The 26,448-nt window shown below is 42.3% G+C and overlaps 1 protein-coding gene across 2 annotated transcripts in view; it reads left to right on the top strand.

The window, feature by feature from the left end:
* SIMC1 (SUMO interacting motifs containing 1) overlaps positions 1-26,448 on the top strand; it is a 377,806-nt gene that overhangs the window by 272,866 nt on the left and 78,492 nt on the right. For both annotated transcript variants that reach the window (XM_069244585.1, XM_069244586.1), the window contains exon 7: positions 9,072-9,200. In XM_069244585.1, coding sequence (XP_069100686.1) covers positions 9,072-9,200 — 129 coding nt within the window. The remainder of the gene's footprint in view (positions 1-9,071; positions 9,201-26,448) is intronic.

The raw sequence follows: 26,448 nt of genomic DNA, 5'->3' as shown, positions 1-26,448 counted from the left end.
TTTTTCAGACATGCAGGCCTACTGCAATGATATTACAAACAAGGCCTTTAAAACAAAACTTCTCCTAGCTATAAAACAAAAGTTATAGCCACGAGAAAGCTTAAAAACAATGAATGGTGGTAGAGGTTATTATTTTGGAGTCTCCATTATCGTGTGGGGACCAAGAGATGATGTAGACAGAAAGAGCACATTGTGGTCAAAGTTTTGAAGGTGGCTGCACTGTCCTAGGACCACCACCGGCTGAGTTATGAGCAAAAATGTTTTGTAAAAGAAATGACCTGCAAAGCATTATGGGGCAAGTTTCCGCAAATATTTTAATATGTTCATATGACTGAAATGCTAAGAACAGCCACTAGAGGACACCACAATAAAAATGCATTTGTAAAAAACATGTAACTATATTGTTAGCCCCTAGCGGGCATAACCACACAAAAAGAAAATGGTGATAAATAATGCAGAGTAACCATATATGTAGCCCCCTAGATCAGAGGTTCCCAGCCTGTGGTCCAGGTACCCATGTGGGTCCACGAAGCCTCCTCAAGGGGTCTGCGACTGCTTAGAAACTCAAATAATATTAACAGATTAGGTCCTCAGCTTTCAGTAATGACTCAGTGGGGGCTCTCCGGATTCCATTAATGATTCAGTGGGAGTTCCCGAGTTCGAGTAATGATAAAGTGGGTGTCCAAAGAAGTCAAAAGGTTGGGAACCACTGCTCTAGAAAGCATAGGTAGCAGGCAAGTAGCAATGACATTACAAACAAGGCTCTTAAAACACAAGCTATTCCCAGCTGGAAAACAAAAGTTCCAGCCATGTGAATGCTGACAAAGACACTGAATGGTGGGAGGGGTTGTTATTTTGCGGTCCCCACTAACCTAGTGTGAGGACCCAAAGATGACCTAGACAGAATGAGTGTGTCATGCTGAACATTTTGGTGGTGGTCCCGTTATCCTAGGACCACCATAGGCTGAGTTATGGGCAAAGATGTTGTGAAAATGAATGCTTCCAAAGCATTATTGGTCGAGTTTTCCTGAATCCAGTGGATATTGTAGTATCGGCTCTTCCGCTGTGCCGGGAGAGGCCGCTTTTGCTTTGAGGATTTCTGTTTTATATAAAGCAGTTACCAATTTTAACTGTTTTAAGGGGAGAGCCACAAGAAAGGACTCTGATTAGGTAACTGTGAACAATATGACCGATCGAGTTCACGCTTTTGTGCCTGATTGCACTCTGAGCGCATGGCCCCCTTGCCGCACAAAGGGTAGATAAAAAAATAATGAGTTTGCCCATGCTGAAATATATCAGCAATCGTGCAATTATCTATGTAACGGGCAGTTTGCAGGGCGTGACAAAAACAGCCTCAAGGCTGGACAAACGTAAAGCAATTACCAATGACATCAAATGATTTTTGAAAGGCAAGCCCACAAACGAGTGAACGTGATGGGCGTGAGGTAGGCGTGGTTAAAAACCCACAATACATACAACAGGTCAAAGCACTTGCATGCTCGACCTAAAAATGACCCTATGTGGTGCCTCTTTAGTCCTCCTTCCCTTCCATGAACCCAAAGGTCAGCAATGCTCTCTCTATCAACATGATATATTTATTTTTTGCAAGACACGGGCACCAATCCTTGCATCTTCTAATAGTGGTCAAAAGAGTAAATTTTAACTTGAGACCTTCTAATCTCAGCCTTTAGATCCCATGTCTCAGTCTTTTGCCTATGGTCCTGGAATTGACGATTTGGCGTCTGCTCTGGTGGTCAGGTGACAGGAGATAGTCTGCATCTTATGGCTTCTAATGTTATTTTTTAATTGGATCCTCAAACTGTCTTCTAATCTGGTCAAGAAATCTTCATATGTTTACTTTGCGAAAACCTTTTGGTACATTTTTCATTGTTACTGTCTTAAATACTCCTGAACGGTTAAACATCAAACCATAAAATTAGGTTAAATTTGTGTTTTGTGCCAAGCTTGGTGTAAATCTATTTAGCAGTTTTGTCATAGTGGAGAGCAACATTTCCTATGCGAACTTGTGGCAAATGCATGTCTCTAGCCCCCATTTAACACTCATTCCCCCCCCTCCACACACACACACACACACATAGATGTGCACAAAGCTTGGAGTATCTGAACTTTGACAGCATAACCAATATGTGCAGATTGATCAAAAGTAGCCAAAGTTATAGGCAGTTCCAAAAATGTGTTTTGTAAGGAAAGTGCAGCGGAACCATAACTAACGTTCTAAAACCAGCATACGTATATTTGAAGGAAATGTAGCCTAATAGGCAACAGCTGTAATAAGCTGAAATTAACACTGCATTTTTTAGGAGACCAGCAGCTTCCGCATCCAGTCAGGCCTTAAATTGGCAGTAGCTTTAGTTCTAGTTCTTTTTCCAGCTCCAGTCTGAATGGATCCCTGAAAACTAGACTTCTTCATTTTGAACCTTCTTGGCAGATTTTGTCTGACTGTTTTTTTGGTCAGCACTCAACAACCTTTAAAGGTAGAAAGAAAAGTTTAGCCTAGCTTTTTTGCCTCAACACATAAAGTCATGTTTTTCCTCATCTGTGGCATTGTTTAAGTGTCCAAGATGTGGCAGGAAATTGACGAGAAAGGCCCATATACAATATATGTAATTTGCCTCCCTAATTCTCATTCTGTGGAAGAATGGAATTTTTATAGACACCCAAGCACCTGGAAAGAATTTGACTGTGATTGAGACATGTGGATGCCTTAAAGATTAGAGAGGCAGCATACCTAAGATGGTGGTCCATAGAACTTGGGGACGTTAGACCTTAAGTACATTAATCATGAAGAGATACCTTCCCAAGCATGTTTTGTCTTGAGTTGGGGATGAACAAAGAGCAAAAGCTTTTGTTTTATTCTAACATGCTTTATCTTCACAAAACATTTGCATAGAATACTCATAGTTGGTCCTTCAGAAAGATTTTTACAAACGGCTACATGAGGACATTATAACATTTAGAGACAAGTCGTTCTTACTGTATATTCTGTGAATTTTTTTTTAAAGATAATGCCAGTTAGTACAGCGCAATTATCTCTTTGTGATTCCTCCTATTCCTAGACACTTTTCTACTTTCATGAATTTGGTCATGTTCAATGTCAATATTCGGCTTCAATAACCCGTACTTCTGTGGCTGTGGCATTGCCTAACTCAACTGACATAGAGGCATTTTCCATCTTCTTCATTGTCTTTTTTAAAGTATCCATGTAAATCAGTCTGTCACCTTAATACCAACCTTTGATGTCCCACCGTACCTTAGGTTCCAGCAAATACTATGAATGTGCCACCTATCCACTTGGCAGTTCTCTTTGTCCATCACCAAGAAAGTGTATGCAGGTGATAATAGCATTGGCAAAGCAAATAGGTGTAATTTTGGGGACCTATTGGCTTTGTCAAAGGTTTTAGCCATAATACACAGTATCTTTGAGCGTCTTTTACTGTTAAACAAACACTGCTATTGGGCCTATTGGACGTTTTTGACGGTTTATTGCTAATTTAAAAGTGCAAGAGATTTCCATCCTGATTACAGGGAAGGATTCATACCTATGAATTTATAAAGTTACTAGTGCTGAGAGAGCTGTAGTTACAGGTAAGTAATTGTTTGAGGCATGTTGTTGTAGATGCACAAGATCTGCATGCTGTTGCCATCTAGTGGTGGGCTTGGACGTTTTGATCTTTTTCTTCAAAGAAGTGTTTGAGTCATGAGGGATATGATAACTCCTCCCTAGATGGCATTGTTCATAGGGACCGGTTCCATGTTAGTTGTTTTTCTTTTTTTCCACGTCTGATGTGGATGTACATGACAAAGCTCTAATGCTTTTTTCCACCATCTCCAGTAATCTTTTCAGCACTGGTTGCAGATTAAAATGATAATTAATCTCTGTCACGTTTATTGTGGTCTGACAACACCAACTACTACCCAAACTTGGCCACTGGGCCTCAAGTGCCCACCTCAACGTCTTTCAGTTGGAGAATGCCGAATTAGTAATGGAATGGACTCTGTTTCAGCATTGCTCCCTCTGCAGCACAAAAGTCCGCTGATCTGACCACCTCCACGAGGAAACCATGTACATGGCCTTCCTGGAGTTCAGGCCCAATAAGACACTCTACTACTGCTGAGAAAGGCACAATGCACACCACAAGATGCACGAGAACATCATGTGTGAGCTGTGCCTGTAGTTTGGGTCCAAGAAGACTCTCCACTACAGCAGAGAAAGGCACGGTACATCTCACAAAATATATAGATGCACCACAGAGGAAGCCTCAGACATCCTTGGGGAAGAACCCTCAATGTCGATATTGGGGAAAATAGAACCTCGAGCATCCTGCCTGATGAGCTGACACCAGAGGGCGTCTTCTCTTCCGGCTCTGACACAAAGTAGGAAAAGCTACAAGTTGTCGATAAAGTAAAGGGACCGCACACAGAGGCAAGACCGCAGGCTGTGAATATGTCAGAAACACATCCAAAGACCGCTAAGAGGTCAACACTAGTATCTATAGTATGATTTGCTCAGCATGTCGGGTTTAAATTCGATGTGCAACAACACCTGCTCAATTTGCCCTTTAATGGAGAACATCTGTTTGTACACAGGTTGACCAGATGTTGAAAAAGATAAAAAGCTTACTGGTTCTTCAAACTCTGTGGGTGCCCTGCAAACCCCTGTCCACAGAGGCACCATTTGGAGGCAACATGATTGCAACAGATGCACGCTCCTACCAAAGGCAACAGCAACAAGCCTACCACGCCTACACTCTCTGAGGATACCCTAGGGGTGAGTATAGAGGAAACAACAACAGAGCTAGAAGCAAGAGAGGTTCCAGAAAAGTCGCCTCTACCTCCAGCAAGCACTGACTCTATATATCCCATCCTCTGATCCTTTAAGACCTGCCTTGGGAGACTACAGAGATTCTTGCCGCACTGGCAGGAAAGCACCTCAGACAAATGGGTCCTAACTGTGGGGCAACACAGCTACTGCCTAGAGATTTTCACATACCCTCCCAACATACCACTCCATGCTTCACAGCTCAGCAAAGGTCATCTACACCTTCTAGAGGAAGATGTGCAAGCCCTCCTATAAAAAGGGGCCATTGAACACTTTCCATTGCAACACCAGGAAAACAAGGTCTGCTCCTTCTACTTTCTCATTCCCAAGAAGGACGGCTCCCTCTAGCCAGTCCTCAACCTCAAGCCCCTCAACTGAATACAGCTTGTCGGAACATTTCCACTTGGCAACCCTTCCCAAATGTCATCCCTCTGCTGCACCAAGGCGACTGCATGACGGCACTGGATCGAAAAGACACATATTTCCATATCCCCATCCATTCATCTACCTGTGCTTCATGGTAATTGGCTGTTATTACCAGTTCAAAAATCTGTCTTTCTGCGTCACCACTGCTTCAGTGGACTTTACCAAGTGCCTAGCCGTGGATGCTGCACACTTAAGGCAGGACAGTAAGGCTTTTTTCGTCTTACCCTTTATAGATGATTGGCTCACCAAGAGCTCAAACAAGCGTCAGTCCTTGGCCCAAACCTAGCCCGCTAACCCTCTCCTTCATAGCCTGAGATTTACAGTCAACCTCACTAAATTACATTAGGGTCCCCTCCACATACAGACCTTCCTAGGGTCAACCAGAAACTCAGTTACAGGAGAAGCCTGCCCCAGCCAACAAAGTATTGCAGCTTTCCAGCAGCTTTTCCCTCTTTTTCAGCTGAAACGTCATCTCTGTCAGAACTGTAATGTGCCTACTGGCCATGGTGGGCCATAGTGCTCCATGCCAGACTACACACAAGCCCACTTCAGCAGTGCCTTGAAGCTCAACGGTCTGAAGCAGAGGATCATATGAAGTATTTAACGTTGGTGAAGGCCAGCATTCATCACTCTCAGAGGTGTGGAACAACAACAATTTGCTGCGGGACTGGCCTATTCAAGGCACTATACTACATGTGACCTTTACCTTGGACACATCACACCTAAATCACATGACCATGCAGGTGTTGTGGCCCTTGCAACAGCAGAGATATTACATAAACTACCTCAAGCTCTTAGCAGTCCAACTCACTCTCAGAGCATTTCTTTCACAGATTCAGGTCAAGCTACTCTTGATCCAAGAAGACAACATGTACGCTTTGTACTACCTACAGAAGCAAGGCAAAACCCACTCAGTTCGCCTTTCCTCATTATCCCAACTTGGCTTTGAAGCCCTCGACACCATATTCAGCTGATGGCATATAATGTACTGGGGTGTACAGTGATGTAGGCGACCTGTTCAGCAAGTCTCATCAGCAAGTTCACAAATGGGAACTCAATCCTGTAGTTCTCCATAGTTATTTCTGTCACTTGGGGACTCCTCTAATAGACCAGTTCGCCACTCCCAAAACTCAACATGCCAAAGTTTGCATTCAGGCACCCACAGTCCTTGGGCAATGCACAATGGTGGAATTGTTCAGGAATATTTGCCTACACTTCTCTACTTCTCCTTTCACTAGTGGTGCACAAGATGCAGCAAACATCCCAAAATCTCATCTGTGTAGCGCCAACATAGGCCAGACAGCCTTGGTACTCTGCTCTACTCGAAATGCCAATCAACCCCCAGGAGAAGCTCCCCAACAAGCCAGAACGTCTTACCAGAAACCAAGGAGACAGACAGACAGCAACACACACACACACACACACACACACACACACACACACACACACACACACACACACAGACACAGACACAGATAGACACACACACACACACAGACACACACACAGACACAGACACACACACAGACACACACACAGAGACACACAGACACACACACAGACACACACACAGACACACACACACACACACACACACACACACACACACTCTCTCTCTTTCTCTCTCTTCCCCCCCCCCCCGGTTATGCGGCCAAATAAAAAGATTTTATAATTACAATATCTCAAAACACTTTGACTCCCTAAAACTGATGGTCTAGGACATTATATGCTACCTCCTTCATCTACAGATTTTGGTTTAGCATACAAGTCCATTTAACAGATTATATGTATTATAGAGAACCCCTTTCCACACATACTGGTTATTAAAGCATTTTGGAAGGTCTTAAAAGTCATCCTCCAAGGGTGCCTCCAAGTGAAGTCTCATTGTAGTCCTTGCTAGACTCATGGAGTCCCCAACCGATTTCTAAAGCAGAAATTGCTAGAGGATAGTCAAGTGCACCCAAACTTGCTACCAAAAAGACAAACTACTACTCCCTGTAGCCCTCAGGGCACACACTATATGTAAGAAGGGAGCCACTGTGACCTTCCTTGAAAAAACTTCCCTAGCTGACTGTGAGACTCTTCTTGCTAGGCTCAAGTTGTCCAGAGAGTCCCTTTTTCAAACATCTGCCTCTTTCTCACGCTAACCAACTCATATTTGGATGGATTCCTTTACAGTCTGTACAAGAGCATGTGTAGCTACAGCAAAACGTAACAAACAGAAAATGTTAGTTACCCTGTAAGCATCTGTTTGTGACGTCTAGTGCTGAAGATTCACGTGTCCTCCCTCCTTTCCAGAATGTGCGGCTTTAGATGCGGATATCTTCCTGTATACAAAACACTTAAAAATGCGCATGTGCACCACACGCCTTCTGCCATTCCATATCACTCTCATCTGATGGGCAAAAAATAGTCTAATAGGGGGTCGGTACCTATACACAATGTCAATCTAAGAAGGAATCGGCATATACCTTGTGATTCAAACAACTTGTGGACATCAGAGTCCAACATTAGATTGCAGGAGTCTGCACAGCATCTACAGCACTTCACTTTATGAACAGATGCTTACTTTTCCTTATGATTTGCAGCGTAAATTACTTCTTGATTGACATACTGTTCTTTATTCTGCCATCTGGTGATTAGGTCTGCAACTGTTCCTCTTCCTACCCCCTTTTTTCTTTTGGTCGTCTAGCAGAGGCAGGGCAGTGGCAAACCACTCTGACTTCTAACTGAAGCTCATAGTGCCACAGTAACATATGCCTGGCTACCACATGGTCTACAACCCATACCTTTACAAAACATTATTGTGTGAATATCCATGCTAAACCGAAAGCACAGGTTGGCAATAGGCTTCTTAAACACATGTTCACAAGCACACCTCCTCCGACAAACCGTTAATACCACTACAAAACATATGCACAGCATGTGAATCCAGATGAGATTCACACTGCATCAGAAAACCTTTTCTTACCTGTAACAATAGTTTTGCAGCTTGAAGGTATTCTGGGATCACATGTGACATGCCCACCTCTCTAGAGAATGGAGCCAGGGCTAAGCAAAAAGGTAAAACCGAAGAACAAATAAAACTACATATTATAAGACAAAGCTCCCAGAATAAGAGGAAAAAAGAATGTAAAGGTGGCGATGTTTTACTGGGCCATTGTCGACTTATGTTCCACATTATACTGGGCTAGTACTGCAACATCTCTAGTTGACACCCAATAGAAAAAAAGAGAAAATAGCCAACTTTTAGATGACAGAATAGTACAGAGAATGTGAAATCCAGAATGACTTTGAGCTGCAAAACTGTTTTTACAGATAAGTAACTTTTTCCTTCCTTTCTCTGTGCTTGGGCTCACCTGTATAAAGTAATAAGGTGGAACTTGTCTTTGTGTGTTGTTTATCAGCGTATCATATACAGAAATATTGTCTGATATCAATAGTATGTCTTATATAATCTTTTACAGACATATCCTATTGGGTGGATATTTTGTATTGTTAATCCCAATAGGGTGGTACTTTTGTAGATGATATTTAACTTTCTATATTTAAATCAGACGTTATTCTGACAGCACAATTATGGTACCACACCCCACTGTCTACATGGATAAATGGTATAGTGCAGCTCCTCGTGCTTTCACAAAAATCATCTGGGATAATACTGTAGTTGCAGTGAGCTTGTTAAATTAATACAGTAAGGAAGAGACTAGGGGGATTTTTTGGTGGTAGTGCACTTAATCATGTTTAAATTTCATTCATTTAGTGAACTTGTTCAGAGTCTTACTCTTTTTCTCTCACTCTCCAGGGTTGTTTGCATCCTTCAGCAAATGCTGGCCATGGCAGTGGAGGTGGATAAGTTCCCCACCATGAGCTCCAACAAAATAGCATATGACTTGTTTCTCTTTGTTCCAAGTATGCCACAAAGATGCCTGAGGTGAGAAGAATAATGTCTGTGCCCTGTGAGTTGTACACAGTTGAAAAGTCCCGCCCCACACATTTTCAACTGTAACTAATTTATATTAATAAATATGTTTTCTATATTCTTACTACTTCTAAGGCTCATTTCCCCTGCTTCAAACTCATGGGATGCCCAAAGGGAAACCGAGCACCTTTGTACAACAAAGTTCCAACTCTTTAAGAAATTGGAAGACTGAGTGGACATGTCACATTCTCAGACACGATCACATTCTCTCTACCACCCCTGAACACTCAAAATGTAATAAGCATCTCGGCCTCCAAAACTCAAATTTTTGTATTCTTTTCCTCCATTCTCACATTACTTCTGCTTATACAGCAGTCCGGATGCATTGAGAAATGTAGTTTTTGAGCATGAATCTTTTATATATTCACATGCTGTGTATGTCCTACAATCTAGTGGTTGGGTAAAACGTGCTTAGTTATTGTACTGTAAACATCGACCATAACTCGCAGAGAATGGTATGCTGGGTTGGAATGTACTATGCAACGAATCACAAGCCTGTGCCACTTTTAGACTGTTTTGGTCACCATAGATTCTAGTCAGAGGGAATAGTGAAGATGATTTTCAGAAATATTAATTCACAGAAACACAGCTCAGTCTATCCATCAGTTAAACTTTTTTTCTGGGATTGTCATTATAACGGAACGATTTCTTTTACAATGTTATTTTGGTGGTATTTTTCTGGTTTCTTAACCCCTTCGCTGCCAGGCCTTTTCCCCCTCTTGTGCGAGCCTTTTTTTGGCTATTTGGAGCAGCTCGCGCTTAGGCCCTCATAACTTTTTGTTCACATAAGCTACCCACGCCAAATTTGCGTCCTTTTTTTCCAACATCCTAGGGATTCCAGAGGTACCCAGACTTTGTGGGTTCCCCAGAAGGAGGCCAAGAAATTAGCCAAAATACAGTGAAAATTTCGTTTTTTTCAAAAAAATCGGAAAAAGGGGCTGCAGAAGAAGACTTGTGTTTTTTTCCCTGAAAAGGGTATTAACAAAGGGTTTGTGGTGCTAAAATCACCAGCTTCCCAGCCTTCAGGAACAGGCAGACTTGAATCAGAAAACCCAATTTTTCAACACAATTTTGGCATTTTACTGGGACATACCCCATTTTTACGATTTTTTGTGCTTTCAGCCTCCTTCCAGTCAGTGACAGAAATGGGCATGAAACCAACGCTGGATCCCAGAAACCGCAACATTTCTGAAAAGTAGACAAAATTCTGAATTCAGCAAGGGGTAATTTGTGTAGATCCTACAAGGGTTACCTACAGAAAATAACAACTGAAAAAGAAAAATATTGAAATTGAGGTGAAAAAAACATAAATGTTTCTCTAGGTTTTACTCTGTAACTTTTTCCTGCAATGTCAGATTTTCGAAAGCAATATACCGTTACGTCTGCTGGACTCTTCTGGTTGCGGGGATATATAGGGCTTGTAGGTTCATCAAGAACTCTAGGTACCCAGAACCAATAAATGACCTGCACCCTGCAGTGGGTTTTCATTCTATACCGGGTATACAGCAATTCATTTACTGAAATATAAAGAGTAAAAAATAGATATCAAGAAAACCTTTGTATTTCCAAAATGGGCACAAGATAAGGTGTTGAGAAGCAGTGGTTATTTGCACATCTCTGAATTCCGGGGTGCCCATACTAGCATGTGAATTACAGGGCATTTCTCAAATAGACGTCTTTTTTACACACTGTCTTACATTTGGAAGGGAAAAATGTAGAGAAAGACAAGGGGCAATAACACTTGTTTTGCTATTCTATGTTCCCCCAAGTCTCACGATAAAAATGATACATCACTTGTGTGGGTAGGCCTAGCGCCCGCGACCGGGAACGCCCCAAAATGCAACGTGGACACATCCCATTTTTTGAAAGAAAACAGAGCTGTTTTTTGCCTGGAATCTGAGAGGAGCCACAAATTTCCTTCCACCCAGCGTTCCCCCAAGTCTTCCGATAAAAATGATACCTCACTTGTGTGGGTAGGCCTAGCACCCGCGACAGGAAACGCCCCAAAACACAACGTGGACACATCACAGAAAACAGAGCTGTTTTTTGCAAAGTGCCTACCTGTAGATTTTGGCCTCTAGCTCAGCCTGCACCTAGGGAAACCTACAAAACCTGTGCATTTTTGAAAACTAGAGACCTAGGGGAATCCAGGATGGGGTGACTTGTGGGGCTCTGACCAGGTTCTGTTACCCAGAATCCTTTGCAAACCTCAAAATTTGGCTAAAAAAACACATTTTCCTCACATTTCGGTGACAGAAAGTTCTGGAATCTGAGAGGAGCCACACATTTCCTTCCACCCAGCGTTCCCCCAAGTCTCCCGATACAAATGATACCTCACTTGTGTGGGTAGGCCTAGCGCCTGCGACAGGAACCGCCCCAAAACGCAACGTGGACACATCCCATTTTTTGAAAGAAAACAGAGCTGTTTTTTGCAAAGTGCCTACCTGTAGATTTTGGCCTCTAGCTCAGCCGGCACCTAGTGAACTTACCAAACCTGTGCATTTTTTAAAACTAGAGACCTAGGGGAATCCAAGATGGGGTGACTTGTGGGGCTCTGACCAGGTTCTGTTACCCAGAATCCTTTGCAAACCTCAAATTATGGCTAAAAAAACACATTTTCCTCACATTTCGGTGAAAGAAAGTTCTGGAATCTGAGAGGAGCCACAAATTTCCTTCCACCCAGCGTTCCCCCAAGTCTCCCGATAAAAATTATACCTCACTTGTGTGGGTAGGCCTAGCGCCCGCGACAGGAAACGCCCCAAAACACAACGTGGACACATCCCATTTTTTGAAAGAAAACAGAGCTGTTTTTTGCAAAGTGCCTACCTGTAGATTTTGGCCTCTAGCTCAGCCGGCATCTAGGGAAACCTACCAACCCTGTGCATTTTTTAAAACTAGAGACGTAGGGGAATCCAAGATGGGGTGACTTGTGGGGCTCTGACCAGGTTCTGTTACCCAGAATCCTTTGCAAACCTCAAATTTTGGCAAACAAAATGCATTTTCCTTACATTTCGGTGACAGAAAGTTCTGGAATCTGAGAGGAGCCACAAATTTCCTTCCACCCAGCGTTCCCCCAAGTCTCCCGAAAATAATGATACCTCACTTGTGTGGGTAGGCCTAGCGCCTGCGACAGGAACCGCCCCAAAACGCAACGTGGACACATCCCATTGTTTGAAAGAAAACAGAGCTGTTTTTTGCAAAGTGCCTACCTGTAGATTTTGGCCTCTAGCTCAGCCGGCCCCTAGGGAAACCTACCAAACCTGTGCATTTTTGAAAACTAGAGACCTAGGGGAATCCAAGATGGGGTGACTTGTTGGGCTCTGACCAGGTTCTGTTACCCAGAATCCTTTGCAAACCTCAAATTTTGGCTAAAAAAAACCCCATTTTCCTCACATTTCGGTGACAGAAAGTTCTGGAATCTGAGAGGAGCCACAAATTTCCTTCCACCCAGCGTTCCCCCAAGTCTCCCGAAAAAAATGATACCTCACTTGTGTGGGTAGGCCTAGCGCCTGCGACAGGAACCGCCCCAAAACGCAACGTGGACACATCCCATTGTTTGAAAGAAAACAGAGCTGTTTTTTGCAAAGTGCCTACCTGTAGATTTTGGCCTCTAGCTCAGCCGGCACCTAGTGAAACCTACCAAACCTGTGCATTTTTTAAAACTAGAGACCTAGGTGAATCCAAGATGGGGTGACTTGTGGGGCTCTGACCAGGTTCTGTTACCCAGACTCCTTTGCAAACCTCAAATTTTGGCTAAAAAAACACATTTTCCTCACATTTCGGTGAAAGAAAGTTCTGGAATCTGAGAGGAGCCACAAATTTCCTTCCACCCAGCGTTCCCCCAAGTCTCCCGATAAAAATGATACCTCACTTGTGTGGGTAGGCCTAGCGCCCGCGACAGGAACGCCCCAAAACACAACGTGGACACATCCCATTTTTTGAAAGAAAACAGAGCTGTTTTTTGCAAAGTGCCTACCTGTAGATTTTGGCCTCTAGCTCAGCCGCCATCTAGGGAAACCTACCAAACCTGTGCATTTTTGAAAACTAGAGACCTAGGGGAATCCAAGATGGGGTGACTTGTGGGGCTCTGACCAGGTTCTGTTACCCAGAATCCTTTGCAAACCTCAAATGTTGGCTAAAAAAACACATTTTCCTCACATTTCGGGGACAGAAAGTTCTGGAATCTGAGAGGAGCCACAAATTTCCTTCCACCCAGCGTTCCCCCAAGTCTCCCGAAAAAAATGATACCTCACTTTTGTGGGTAGGCATAGCGCCCGCGACAGGAAACGCCCCAAAACGCAACGTGGACACATCCCATTTTTTGAAAGAAAAAGTTTTTTGCAAAGTGCCTACCTGTAGATTTTGGCCTCTAGCTCAGCCTGCACCTAGGGAAACCTACCAAACCTGTGCATTTTTTAAAACTAGAGACCTAGGGGAATCCAAGATGGGGTGACTTGTGGGGCTCTGACCAGGTTCTGTTACCCAGAATCCTTTGCAAACCTCAAAATTTGGCTAAAGAAACACATTTTCCTCACATTTCGGTGACAGAAAGTTCTGGAATCTGAGAGGAGGGACAAAATTCCTTCCACCCAGCGTTCCCCCAAGTCTCCCGGTAAAAATGATACCTCACTTGTGTGGGTGGGCCAGTTGCCTGCAACAGAATAAGGCCCAAAACTTGTAGAGATAGAGGGGATAGCACAGCGAGTTTATAAGGACATATTATTTTATACATCTTTAGACTGACTCTGCTTTGAGGACCCGCATAAGTGAGGTGTCATTTTACTTAGGAAACTGAGGGGAACACTGGGGAGTAGGAATTTTGTGCTGGAGCGGTGATCCTACGAAGAAAAGTCAGGAAAATATGCTTTTTTAAGCAAATTTTGAGGTTTACAGAGGAGTCTGGGTAAGAAAATGTTGGGGGATCCACGCAAGCCACACCTCCCTGGACTCCTTGGGGTGTCTAGTTTAAAAAAATGTCTGGGTTTGGTAGGTTTCCCTAGATGAAGGCCGCACCCAGGACCAAAAACATAGGTGCCCTCTCCCCCCCAAACACAGGTAGTTTTGTAATATATCGTTTTGATGTGTCCACATACGTCCGAGTTGTGCCAAACACTAAAATTGTGAAAAGAAACGCACTTAGGTTATGTGAAAAAGACTTTTTTTTCAAAAACCAACTAAAAGAGGGGTTTGGAAAAAGGGAGATTTGGATAGAAAAATCCTGGTCCTGTGTATAGAGCTCCCAATACATGTACAAAAACAAGGTATACACAGTTCCACAACGTAAGTATAATCAGGAAAACCACATTGGGTCCTGATCTAAGGAAAAGATCGTAAAAAAGAGAGAAGAAAGAAGAAAGAAAGCCAGGTCCCTGGAAAATTAATTATTTTGGAACAAGAGCCCTCACTCACCAAAGGTGACATGCTTCATCCTCGGGCTTTGCTCCACGTCAGGCCGGCGCTGCAATGCCTGACGGGCCCCTCAAGGGGGGCTCTTTGCCGGAGATCTTTTGAGATATATGCCCGGTTTAGAAAGAATAGGGTATAGGATTGGAAAAATTCTATTTAAAAATAACTAGAGGTTAGGCAAATTTTATTAAATAATCCAACCACTGTCATGATTAAAACCAAAGAGCGGGGAGAGAAAAGAACAAGGTCTACGCTCCCCAAAATATTATTCACTTCCTCACTCAATTTGAGGTTAGGAATTGTACGCACAGGATCCCCTGTACGATTCACCAGAAGGTCAACATGTTTCTCGCTATTGATGTCCTATGGATCTAACGCGATTCTTCAGGACCTAAACTACCTAATCCTATGTGTAAATATAACCTATAATAAGGAATATTAGTACAATGCAGGGACCTGAAATGAGAAGAATAACAAACAAAAAGAATAACACATTATTCACATGCACAATATCAACAGCAATGTGCTCTGTGCAAATCCACACATAGGTGAAGTATGCCCACTGTGGATCAACGTGTAAATCAATGTGAAAATAATGATGAAATAAATGCTTACCCTCCTCATACTAGTGGATGGGCCGCATCAGGTAAAGCACCAAGTAACGGAGGTCCTACTGAGCTAAATGCGTGAGTTCAATTATCAGATTGTATTCAGGGAGAAAGACAAAAACAGTAATATCGGGAAGTTGAGGGATATAGCGTTTGCCAAACATTCACGTGTCCCATAATCAAATGTAGCAGGATGGTACACATATTCTGACTGACCAGGTTTTTAAAGTTCACTTAGCTGAGAAAACATCAAATAAACGTAAAATACGTGGTGTGCTGATTGCAGATGTTGACAGCATATATAAGGAATGTCATAGACACATATATGTATAAGTATATATAACGTGCTCAAAAACGCTGTAGCCAAGTATGCAGCGGCAGTGTCTACACACGAGTGTTCGTGGTGGGAAATGCGTGTAAACAACAAAGGACCAAATCAAAGGGTATATAACTGCCTTTTCCCAAAGTAACGTGAAATGATCCTAAGGATTCCCATCTAAACACCCAACAATATTACCATCCACTTACTTGGGACCTGTCCGAAGTTTGCGGCATCACCTGCCCCGTCTCGGTGTTCCTGGAATAGGAAAGAGCACCCGGTAGGCTGGGCTATATATCTTCAAGCCTCAGCATAGAAAGAGGACAGAAATGGCGGCCATCTTGTGTTAGGTCCAGCAGTGGGATAGAAATTAAAGAGGGACTCCATCATGTAAGCCCCAAAAAAAACAGGAAGAAAGGGGTCGGCCATCTTAGTGTTACAGAAAACCAATTTAAAAGACACAGAACTAAGGCTCAAATATATGTATCGGAAAAAAAAAAAAAAAAAAAAAAAAGAATGGGATTAAGAGGCAAATTGCTCAGACTTAAATAAGCATAAAATCTATGGAAAGAGATGGAATAGCCACAACCAGTAGTGAGTGTACTTAAACCTGGTCAAGAGATTCCTTAATCATGATCGATGCACAAAGTCTGTCCATGGTATGTCATCATTAAGTCCTATAATATGTGTCTTAAGTCGATAGACCCAACGTTGCTCTTTTTCAAAAAGGCGGTTTGTGGATTCTCTTTGGTCTCTGATGGTCTCAAGTATAACCCACCTGAGATCATTAGGGGTGTGATGTAAATCAATGTAATGTTTCGTCAATTTTGTGGAGGACCTCTGACATCTAATAGTACTGCGATGTTCATTTATCCGAATCTTGATCATCCTAGTGGTCATCCCTATGTATCGTAGTTTACACGGGCAAGTGATCATGTAGATACAATTCTTAGTACGGCAATTGGTATGTATCCTTAACTGCCAGGTATAGGGTTCTCCCAAATCTAATTCTTGGGTGGTAGTGGTAAGTGAACAAACATTACACCCACCACAAGGATGATGTCCCCTGACCCCCAGCCAACGTGTCTTTATCAATTCTCTAGGTTTTGGCACAACAGGTCTGGTATGGACTAGTAAATCTCTAATGTTTTGAGTTCTTTTGAAAGCAAAAAGAGGACGTTCTAGGGATTCTCCCGAACTGTTCAGGATACTCCAGTGTCTCAAAATGACCTTCTTGACACGGTTACTCAGAGGAGTAAAGGTAGTGACACATGTCAGTCTGGTTAGTGGTTCTCGGACATTGGTGGCTAGCAATGTATCCCTTGGGATATTCTTAGTTCTCTTCTTAGCCTGTTTTATAACAGAGTTGGGATAGTTCCGCTCTTTAAGTTTTTGACTCAAAATATCTGCCTGTGTATGAAAATCAGCCAAATCAGAACAGTTACGTCTTGTCCTTAAGAATTGGCCGAATGGAAGATTGTTCCTTAAGGATTTAGGGTGGTGACTGTCGTAGAGCAGGAGACTATTCCTGTCAGTGGGTTTGTGAAAGATGGATGAATGTAGTACTCCATCTGTAAGTATGATCCGTAGATCTAAAAAGGAAACTTCTTTGTCAGAATATTCAGCACTGAAGCGAAGATGCACATCAAGAGTATTAATCCACTGGATGAAGGCTTTAACTTGATCCACATCTCCTTTCCAAACCACTAGTATGTCGTCAATATAACGACGCCACAGTCTGATGTTGGAAAAGAAGGGTTGAGTAGGAACCAGTATGTTGTTTTGTTCGAAGGTGTACATATACAGACAAGCCAGACTCGGTGCAAAAGTGCTGCCCATAGATGTACCTTGTACCTGGTGATATAAGTTATCTTCAAATTGGAAGAAATTTTCTTTAAGGGCCAGGCTCGCACATTGCATTATAAAACTGATGGGGGTATTGCGAGTCCAGGGAGTGGACATCAATGTGTCTTGTACTGCTGTAAGTGTAGCTTCCTGGGGTATGTTAGTATATAGGGCTTCAACGTCAAGACAAATTAACATATCCGTTAAGCCTGTAGTGTTAATGTGATCTAAAAGGACGAGAGTATCCTTAGTGTCTTTTAGGAAAGTGGAAGTTTGTTGTACAATAGGTTTAAAGAAGAAATCGCAAAATTTAGAGAGAGGTTCCAACAGGGATCCTATCCCTGATACAATCGGTCGGCCTGGAGGGGGGGTGCCCTTATGAATTTTGGGGAGACAGTAGAAGTATGGCACCCTAGGTTCTTTGGTGTCAAGGAATTTGGCTTCCTGTTGTGTGATCCAACCTGCTAATTCTGCTTCGCTAATCATTCCACGAATGATGTGTTGAAGGCGGGCTGTAGGATCAACATTAATAGGTTCGTAGTATGTATCATCACTTAGGAGTCTCAGGCATTCTTGTCTATAGAAGGTGGTATCGAGTATCACAATAGCACCTCCTTTATCCGCAGGTTTGATGGTAATGTCAGGATTCGAAGATAAAGAACTAATGGCTGTTCTTTCTAATCTAGACATATTCTGAAAAGGACGAGTAGGTAAAAGATGCTGTAATTCATGCCGTATCGCCTTCTCAAAGGTTAGAACTTCTGTTGGAACAGAAGTGGACGGAGGCATGAAGGATGACGGATTCCTTAAATTCGTATCACCCAGGGGTATCGAGGGGATACGATCCTTAAAGAAGAAGTGTAAACGTACCTTCCTAAACATTGCTGAAATTTCGCAATTTAGCCGGAACTGGTCTTCTTTTGGGGTAGGTACAAAACCTAAGCCCTTTTCCAAAACTGACAGTTCAGAGGGAGATAGTATGGTGCCAGACAGGTTAACCACTAAGGATTGTTTGTTGGTGTCGCACTGCGGCTCCTGGTCACCATTTGTGGTTCTTCCTGGGCCCAGTGCACGTTCCTGCCTCTTCTTTTGTTTCTGCCTCTGCCTCTGCCCCGGCCTCTCCCTAAAAAAGGATTGAAACCAAACTGGGGTTGCGGTTGGAAAAATGGGTATGGCGGTTGTTGCCACATCGGAAATTGATGGTATGGGAAATTCGGTGTCATATTCATTAATGGGACCTGACGATTCTGATAAGATTTTCGGCCTTCATCACTGCTCCATTCATCCGAACTGGAGCTGGGATGTGAGCCCCGAGGTCTATGTAGTGAACTGTCCGAGTCATCGGAAGTATCAGAAGTTCCTACCGATTGAAAATCTTGTTTTGTGTAAGGATAGACTTTCTCCCTACTAAATCGCTTGATATCTTTTTGTAATTTGGATATCTTCTGTCGTGTTAGTTGTTCTTTAATCTCATTCAAATCTGAGTTCATCTCTGCCAAACGAGTTTTAAACTGGGACAGTTGTATTGTAGTCTTTATGGAGGTTTCAATCATAGAGATCTGAATGGTGATCGAATCAGCCAAACGTTTTGAAGTGTTAATGATTAGAATCAACCAATCACGGGTACACTTCCAAGAAATTTGTGCCCAATCAGTACGGAATTGTAAATCTTGTAAAAAGATCCTGGGAACATTGGTAACAATCAAACCATGAGGTGAGATGTTAGCCCTAAGATATTCGGTCATAATTGTCCCATGAAGTACTGTTTTTATAAACTCTTTCTTCAGGGCTGATAATTTGACCCAGTCTTCCTTAGACACGCCCGAAGGACCGCTATTATCATTCCCCAAAATAGAAGGAGTTTGGAGAATGGCTTGTACCATATCATCATCAAAGCTGAGACCCTGTAGTTCAGCCATGATCACCTCAAATAGATTTCTACTGGGTGATATATATAGAATACCCCACAGCTCAACAGCTGTACTAAATCATCAAAAACCAACTAAAAGAGGGGTTTGGAAAAAGGGAGATTTGGATAGAAAAATCCTGGTCCTGTGTATAGAGCTCCCAATACATGTACAAAAACAAGGTATACACAGTTCCACAACGTAAGTATAATCAGGAAAACCACATTGGGTCCTGATCTAAGGAAAAGATCGTAAAAAAGAGAGAAGAAAGAAGAAAGAAAGCCAGGTCCCTGGAAAATTAATTATTTTGGAACAAGAGCCCTCACTCACCAAAGGTGACATGCTTCATCCTCGGGCTTTGCTCCACGTCAGGCCGGCGCTGCAATGCCTGACGGGCCCCTCAAGGGGGGCTCTTTGCCGGAGATCTTTTGAGATATATGCCCGGTTTAGAAAGAATAGGGTATAGGATTGGAAAAATTCTATTTAAAAATAACTAGAGGTTAGGCAAATTTTATTAAATAATCCAACCACTGTCATGATTAAAACCAAAGAGCGGGGAGAGAAAAGAACAAGGTCTACGCTCCCCAAAATATTATTCACTTCCTCACTCAATTTGAGGTTAGGAATTGTACGCACAGGATCCCCTGTACGATTCACCAGAAGGTCAACATGTTTCTCGCTATTGATGTCCTATGGATCTAACGCGATTCTTCAGGACCTAAACTACCTAATCCTATGTGTAAATATAACCTATAATAAGGAATATTAGTACAATGCAGGGACCTGAAATGAGAAGAATAACAAACAAAAAGAATAACACATTATTCACATGCACAATATCAACAGCAATGTGCTCTGTGCAAATCCACACATAGGTGAAGTATGCCCACTGTGGATCAACGTGTAAATCAATGTGAAAATAATGATGAAATAAATGCTTACCCTCCTCATACTAGTGGATGGGCCGCATCAGGTAAAGCACCAAGTAACGGAGGTCCTACTGAGCTAAATGCGTGAGTTCAATTATCAGATTGTATTCAGGGAGAAAGACAAAAACAGTAATATCGGGAAGTTGAGGGATATAGCGTTTGCCAAACATTCACGTGTCCCATAATCAAATGTAGCAGGATGGTACACATATTCTGACTGACCAGGTTTTTAAAGTTCACTTAGCTGAGAAAACATCAAATAAACGTAAAATACGTGGTGTGCTGATTGCAGATGTTGACAGCATATATAAGGAATGTCATAGACACATATATGTATAAGTATATATAACGTGCTCAAAAACGCTGTAGCCAAGTATGCAGCGGCAGTGTCTACACACGAGTGTTCGTGGTGGGAAATGCGTGTAAACAACAAAGGACCAAATCAAAGGGTATATAACTGCCTTTTCCCAAAGTAACGTGAAATGATCCTAAGGATTCCCATCTAAACACCCAACAATATTACCATCCACTTACTTGGGACCTGTCCGAAGTTTGCGGCATCACCTGCCCCGTCTCGGTGTTCCTGGAATAGGAAAGAGCACCCGGTAGGCTGGGCTATATATCTTCAAGCCTCAGCATAGAAAGAGGACAGAAATGGTGGCCATCTTGTGTTAGGTCCAGCAGTGGGATAGAAATTAAAGAGGGACTCCATCATGTAAGCCCCCAAAAAAAAAAGGAAGAAAGGGGTCGGCCATCTTAGTGTTACAGAAAACCAATTTAAAAGACACAGAACTAAGGCTCAAATATATGTATCGGAAAAAAAAAAAAAAGAATGGGATTAAGAGGCAAATTGCTCAGACTTAAATAAGCATAAAATCTATGGAAAGAGATGGAATAGCCACAACCAGTAGTGAGTGTACTTAAACCTGGTCAAGAGATTCCTTAATCATGATCGATGCACAAAGTCTGTCCATGGTATGTCATCATTAAGTCCTATAATATGTGTCTTAAGTCGATAGACCCAACGTTGCTCTTTTTCAAAAAGGCGGTTTGTGGATTCTCTTTGGTCTCTGATGGTCTCAAGTATAACCCACCTGAGATCATTAGGGGTGTGATGTAAATCAATGTAATGTTTCGTCAATTTTGTGGAGGACCTCTGACATCTAATAGTACTGCGATGTTCATTTATCCGAATCTTGATCATCCTAGTGGTCATCCCTATGTATCGTAGTTTACACGGGCAAGTGATCATGTAGATACAATTCTTAGTACGGCAATTGGTATGTATCCTTAACTGCCAGGTATAGGGTTCTCCCAAATCTAATTCTTGGGTGGTAGTGGTAAGTGAACAAACATTACACCCACCACAAGGATGATGTCCCCTGACCCCCAGCCAACGTGTCTTTATCAATTCTCTAGGTTTTGGCACAACAGGTCTGGTATGGACTAGTAAATCTCTAATGTTTTGAGTTCTTTTGAAAGCAAAAAGAGGACGTTCTAGGGATTCTCCCGAACTGTTCAGGATACTCCAGTGTCTCAAAATGACCTTCTTGACACGGTTACTCAGAGGAGTAAAGGTAGTGACACATCTCAGTTTGGTTAGTGGTTCTCGGACATTGGTGGCTAGCAATGTATCCCTTGGGATATTCTTAGTTCTCTTCTTAGCCTGTTTTATAACAGAGTTGGGATAGTTCCGCTCTTTAAGTTTTTGACTCAAAATATCTGCCTGTGTATGAAAATCAGCCAAATCAGAACAGTTACGTCTTGTCCTTAAGAATTGGCCGAATGGAAGATTGTTCCTTAAGGATTTAGGGTGGTGACTGTCGTAGAGCAGGAGACTATTCCTGTCAGTGGGTTTGTGAAAGATGGATGAATGTAGTACTCCATCTGTAAGTATGATCCGTAGATCTAAAAAGGAAACTTCTTTGTCAGAATATTCAGCACTGAAGCGAAGATGCACATCAAGAGTATTAATCCACTGGATGAAGGCTTTAACTTGATCCACATCTCCTTTCCAAACCACTAGTATGTCGTCAATATAACGACGCCACAGTCTGATGTTGGAAAAGAAGGGTTGAGTAGGAACCAGTATGTTGTTTTGTTCGAAGGTGTACATATACAGACAAGCCAGACTCGGTGCAAAAGTGCTGCCCATAGATGTACCTTGTACCTGGTGATATAAGTTATCTTCAAATTGGAAGAAATTTTCTTTAAGGGCCAGGCTCGCACATTGCATTATAAAACTGATGGGGGTATTGCGAGTCCAGGGAGTGGACATCAATGTGTCTTGTACTGCTGTAAGTGTAGCTTCCTGGGGTATGTTAGTATATAGGGCTTCAACGTCAAGACAAATTAACATATCCGTTAAGCCTGTAGTGTTAATGTGATCTAAAAGGACGAGAGTATCCTTAGTGTCTTTTAGGAAAGTGGAAGTTTGTTGTACAATAGGTTTAAAGAAGAAATCGCAAAATTTAGAGAGAGGTTCCAACAGGGATCCTATCCCTGATACAATCGGTCGGCCTGGAGGGGGGGGTGCCCTTATGAATTTTGGGGAGACAGTAGAAGTATGGCACCCTAGGTTCTTTGGTGTCAAGGAATTTGGCTTCCTGTTGTGTGATCCAACCTGCTAATTCTGCTTCGCTAATCATTCCACGAATGATGTGTTGAAGGCGGGCTGTAGGATCAACATTAATAGGTTCGTAGTATGTATCATCACTTAGGAGTCTCAGGCATTCTTGTCTATAGAAGGTGGTATCGAGTATCACAATAGCACCTCCTTTATCCGCAGGTTTGATGGTAATGTCAGGATTCGAAGATAAAGAACTAATGGCTGTTCTTTCTAATCTAGACATATTCTGAAAAGGACGAGTAGGTAAAAGATGCTGTAATTCATGCCGTATCGCCTTCTCAAAGGTTAGAACTTCTGTTGGAACAGAAGTGGACGGAGGCATGAAGGATGACGGATTCCTTAAATTCGTATCACCCAGGGGTATCGAGGGGATACGATCCTTAAAGAAGAAGTGTAAACGTACCTTCCTAAACATTGCTGAAATTTCGCAATTTAGCCGGAACTGGTCTTCTTTTGGGGTAGGTACAAAACCTAAGCCCTTTTCCAAAACTGACAGTTCAGAGGGAGATAGTATGGTGCCAGACAGGTTAACCACTAAGGATTGTTTGTTGGTGTCGCACTGCGGCTCCTGGTCACCATTTGTGGTTCTTCCTGGGCCCAGTGCACGTTCCTGCCTCTTCTTTTGTTTCTGCCTCTGCCTCTGCCCCGGCCTCTCCCTAAAAAAGGATTGAAACCAAACTGGGGTTGCGGTTGGAAAAATGGGTATGGCGGTTGTTGCCACATAGGAAATTGATGGTATGGGAAATTCGGTGTCATATTCATTAATGGGACCTGACGATTCTGATAAGATTTTCGGCCTTCATCACTGCTCCATTCATCCGAACTGGAGCTGGGATGTGAGCCCCGAGGTCTATGTAGTGAACTGTCCGAGTCATCGGAAGTATCAGAAGTTCCTACCGATTGAAAATCTTGTTTTGTGTAAGGATAGACTTTCTCCCTACTAAATCGCTTGATATCTTTTTGTAATTTGGATATCTTCTGTCGTGTTAGTTGTTCTTTAATCTCATTCAAATCTGAGTTCATCTCTGCCAAACGAGTTTTAAACTGGGACAGTTGTATTGTAGTCTTTATGGAGGTTTCAATCATAGAGATCTGAATGGTGATCGAATCAGCCAAACGTTTTGAAGTGTTAATGATTAGAATCAACCAATCACGGGTACACTTCCAAGAAATTTGTGCCCAATCAGTACGGAATTGTAAATCTTGTAAAAAGATCCTGGGAACATTGGTAACAATCAAACCATGAGGTGAGATGTTAGCCCTAAGATATTCGGTCATAATTGTCCCATGAAGTACTGTTTTTATAAACTCTTTCTTCAGGGCTGATAATTTGACCCAGTCTTCCTTAGACACGCCCGAAGGACCGCTATTATCATTCCCCAAAATAGAAGGAGTTTGGAGAATGGCTTGTACCATATCATCATCAAAGCTGAGACCCTGTAGTTCAGCCATGATCACCTCAAATAGATTTCTACTGGGTGATATATATAGAATACCCCACAGCTCAACAGCTGTACTAAATCATCAAAAACCAACTAAAAGAGGGGTTTGGAAAAAGGGAGATTTGGATAGAAAAATCCTGGTCCTGTGTATAGAGCTCCCAATACATGTACAAAAACAAGGTATACACAGTTCCACAACGTAAGTATAATCAGGAAAACCACATTGGGTCCTGATCTAAGGAAAAGATCGTAAAAAAGAGAGAAGAAAGAAGAAAGAAAGCCAGGTCCCTGGAAAATTAATTATTTTGGAACAAGAGCCCTCACTCACCAAAGGTGACATGCTTCATCCTCGGGCTTTGCTCCACGTCAGGCCGGCGCTGCAATGCCTGACGGGCCCCTCAAGGGGGGCTCTTTGCCGGAGATCTTTTGAGATATATGCCCGGTTTAGAAAGAATAGGGTATAGGATTGGAAAAATTCTATTTAAAAATAACTAGAGGTTAGGCAAATTTTATTAAATAATCCAACCACTGTCATGATTAAAACCAAAGAGCGGGGAGAGAAAAGAACAAGGTCTACGCTCCCCAAAATATTATTCACTTCCTCACTCAATTTGAGGTTAGGAATTGTACGCACAGGATCCCCTGTACGATTCACCAGAAGGTCAACATGTTTCTCGCTATTGATGTCCTATGGATCTAACGCGATTCTTCAGGACCTAAACTACCTAATCCTATGTGTAAATATAACCTATAATAAGGAATATTAGTACAATGCAGGGACCTGAAATGAGAAGAATAACAAACAAAAAGAATAACACATTATTCACATGCACAATATCAACAGCAATGTGCTCTGTGCAAATCCACACATAGGTGAAGTATGCCCACTGTGGATCAACGTGTAAATCAATGTGAAAATAATGATGAAATAAATGCTTACCCTCCTCATACTAGTGGATGGGCCGCATCAGGTAAAGCACCAAGTAACGGAGGTCCTACTGAGCTAAATGCGTGAGTTCAATTATCAGATTGTATTCAGGGAGAAAGACAAAAACAGTAATATCGGGAAGTTGAGGGATATAGCGTTTGCCAAACATTCACGTGTCCCATAATCAAATGTAGCAGGATGGTACACATATTCTGACTGACCAGGTTTTTAAAGTTCACTTAGCTGAGAAAACATCAAATAAACGTAAAATACGTGGTGTGCTGATTGCAGATGTTGACAGCATATATAAGGAATGTCATAGACACATATATGTATAAGTATATATAACGTGCTCAAAAACGCTGTAGCCAAGTATGCAGCGGCAGTGTCTACACACGAGTGTTCGTGGTGGGAAATGCGTGTAAACAACAAAGGACCAAATCAAAGGGTATATAACTGCCTTTTCCCAAAGTAACGTGAAATGATCCTAAGGATTCCCATCTAAACACCCAACAATATTACCATCCACTTACTTGGGACCTGTCCGAAGTTTGCGGCATCACCTGCCCCGTCTCGGTGTTCCTGGAATAGGAAAGAGCACCCGGTAGGCTGGGCTATATATCTTCAAGCCTCAGCATAGAAAGAGGACAGAAATGGCGGCCATCTTGTGTTAGGTCCAGCAGTGGGATAGAAATTAAAGAGGGACTCCATCATGTAAGCCCCCCAAAAAAAAAGGAAGAAAGGGGTCGGCCATCTTAGTGTTACAGAAAACCAATTTAAAAGACACAGAACTAAGGCTCAAATATATGTATCGGAAAAAAAAAAAAAGAATGGGATTAAGAGGCAAATTGCTCAGACTTAAATAAGCATAAAATCTATGGAAAGAGATGGAATAGCCACAACCAGTAGTGAGTGTACTTAAACCTGGTCAAGAGATTCCTTAATCATGATCGATGCACAAAGTCTGTCCATGGTATGTCATCATTAAGTCCTATAATATGTGTCTTAAGTCGATAGACCCAACGTTGCTCTTTTTCAAAAAGGCGGTTTGTGGATTCTCTTTGGTCTCTGATGGTCTCAAGTATAACCCACCTGAGATCATTAGGGGTGTGATGTAAATCAATGTAATGTTTCGTCAATTTTGTGGAGGACCTCTGACATCTAATAGTACTGCGATGTTCATTTAT

The sequence above is a fragment of the Pleurodeles waltl genome, chromosome 7, assembly GCF_031143425.1.
Source record: "Pleurodeles waltl isolate 20211129_DDA chromosome 7, aPleWal1.hap1.20221129, whole genome shotgun sequence".
Lineage (NCBI taxonomy): Eukaryota > Metazoa > Chordata > Amphibia > Caudata > Salamandridae > Pleurodeles > Pleurodeles waltl.
Note: the sequence above shows the minus strand (reverse complement) of the source record. Positions and strands in the feature narration are given on the sequence as shown.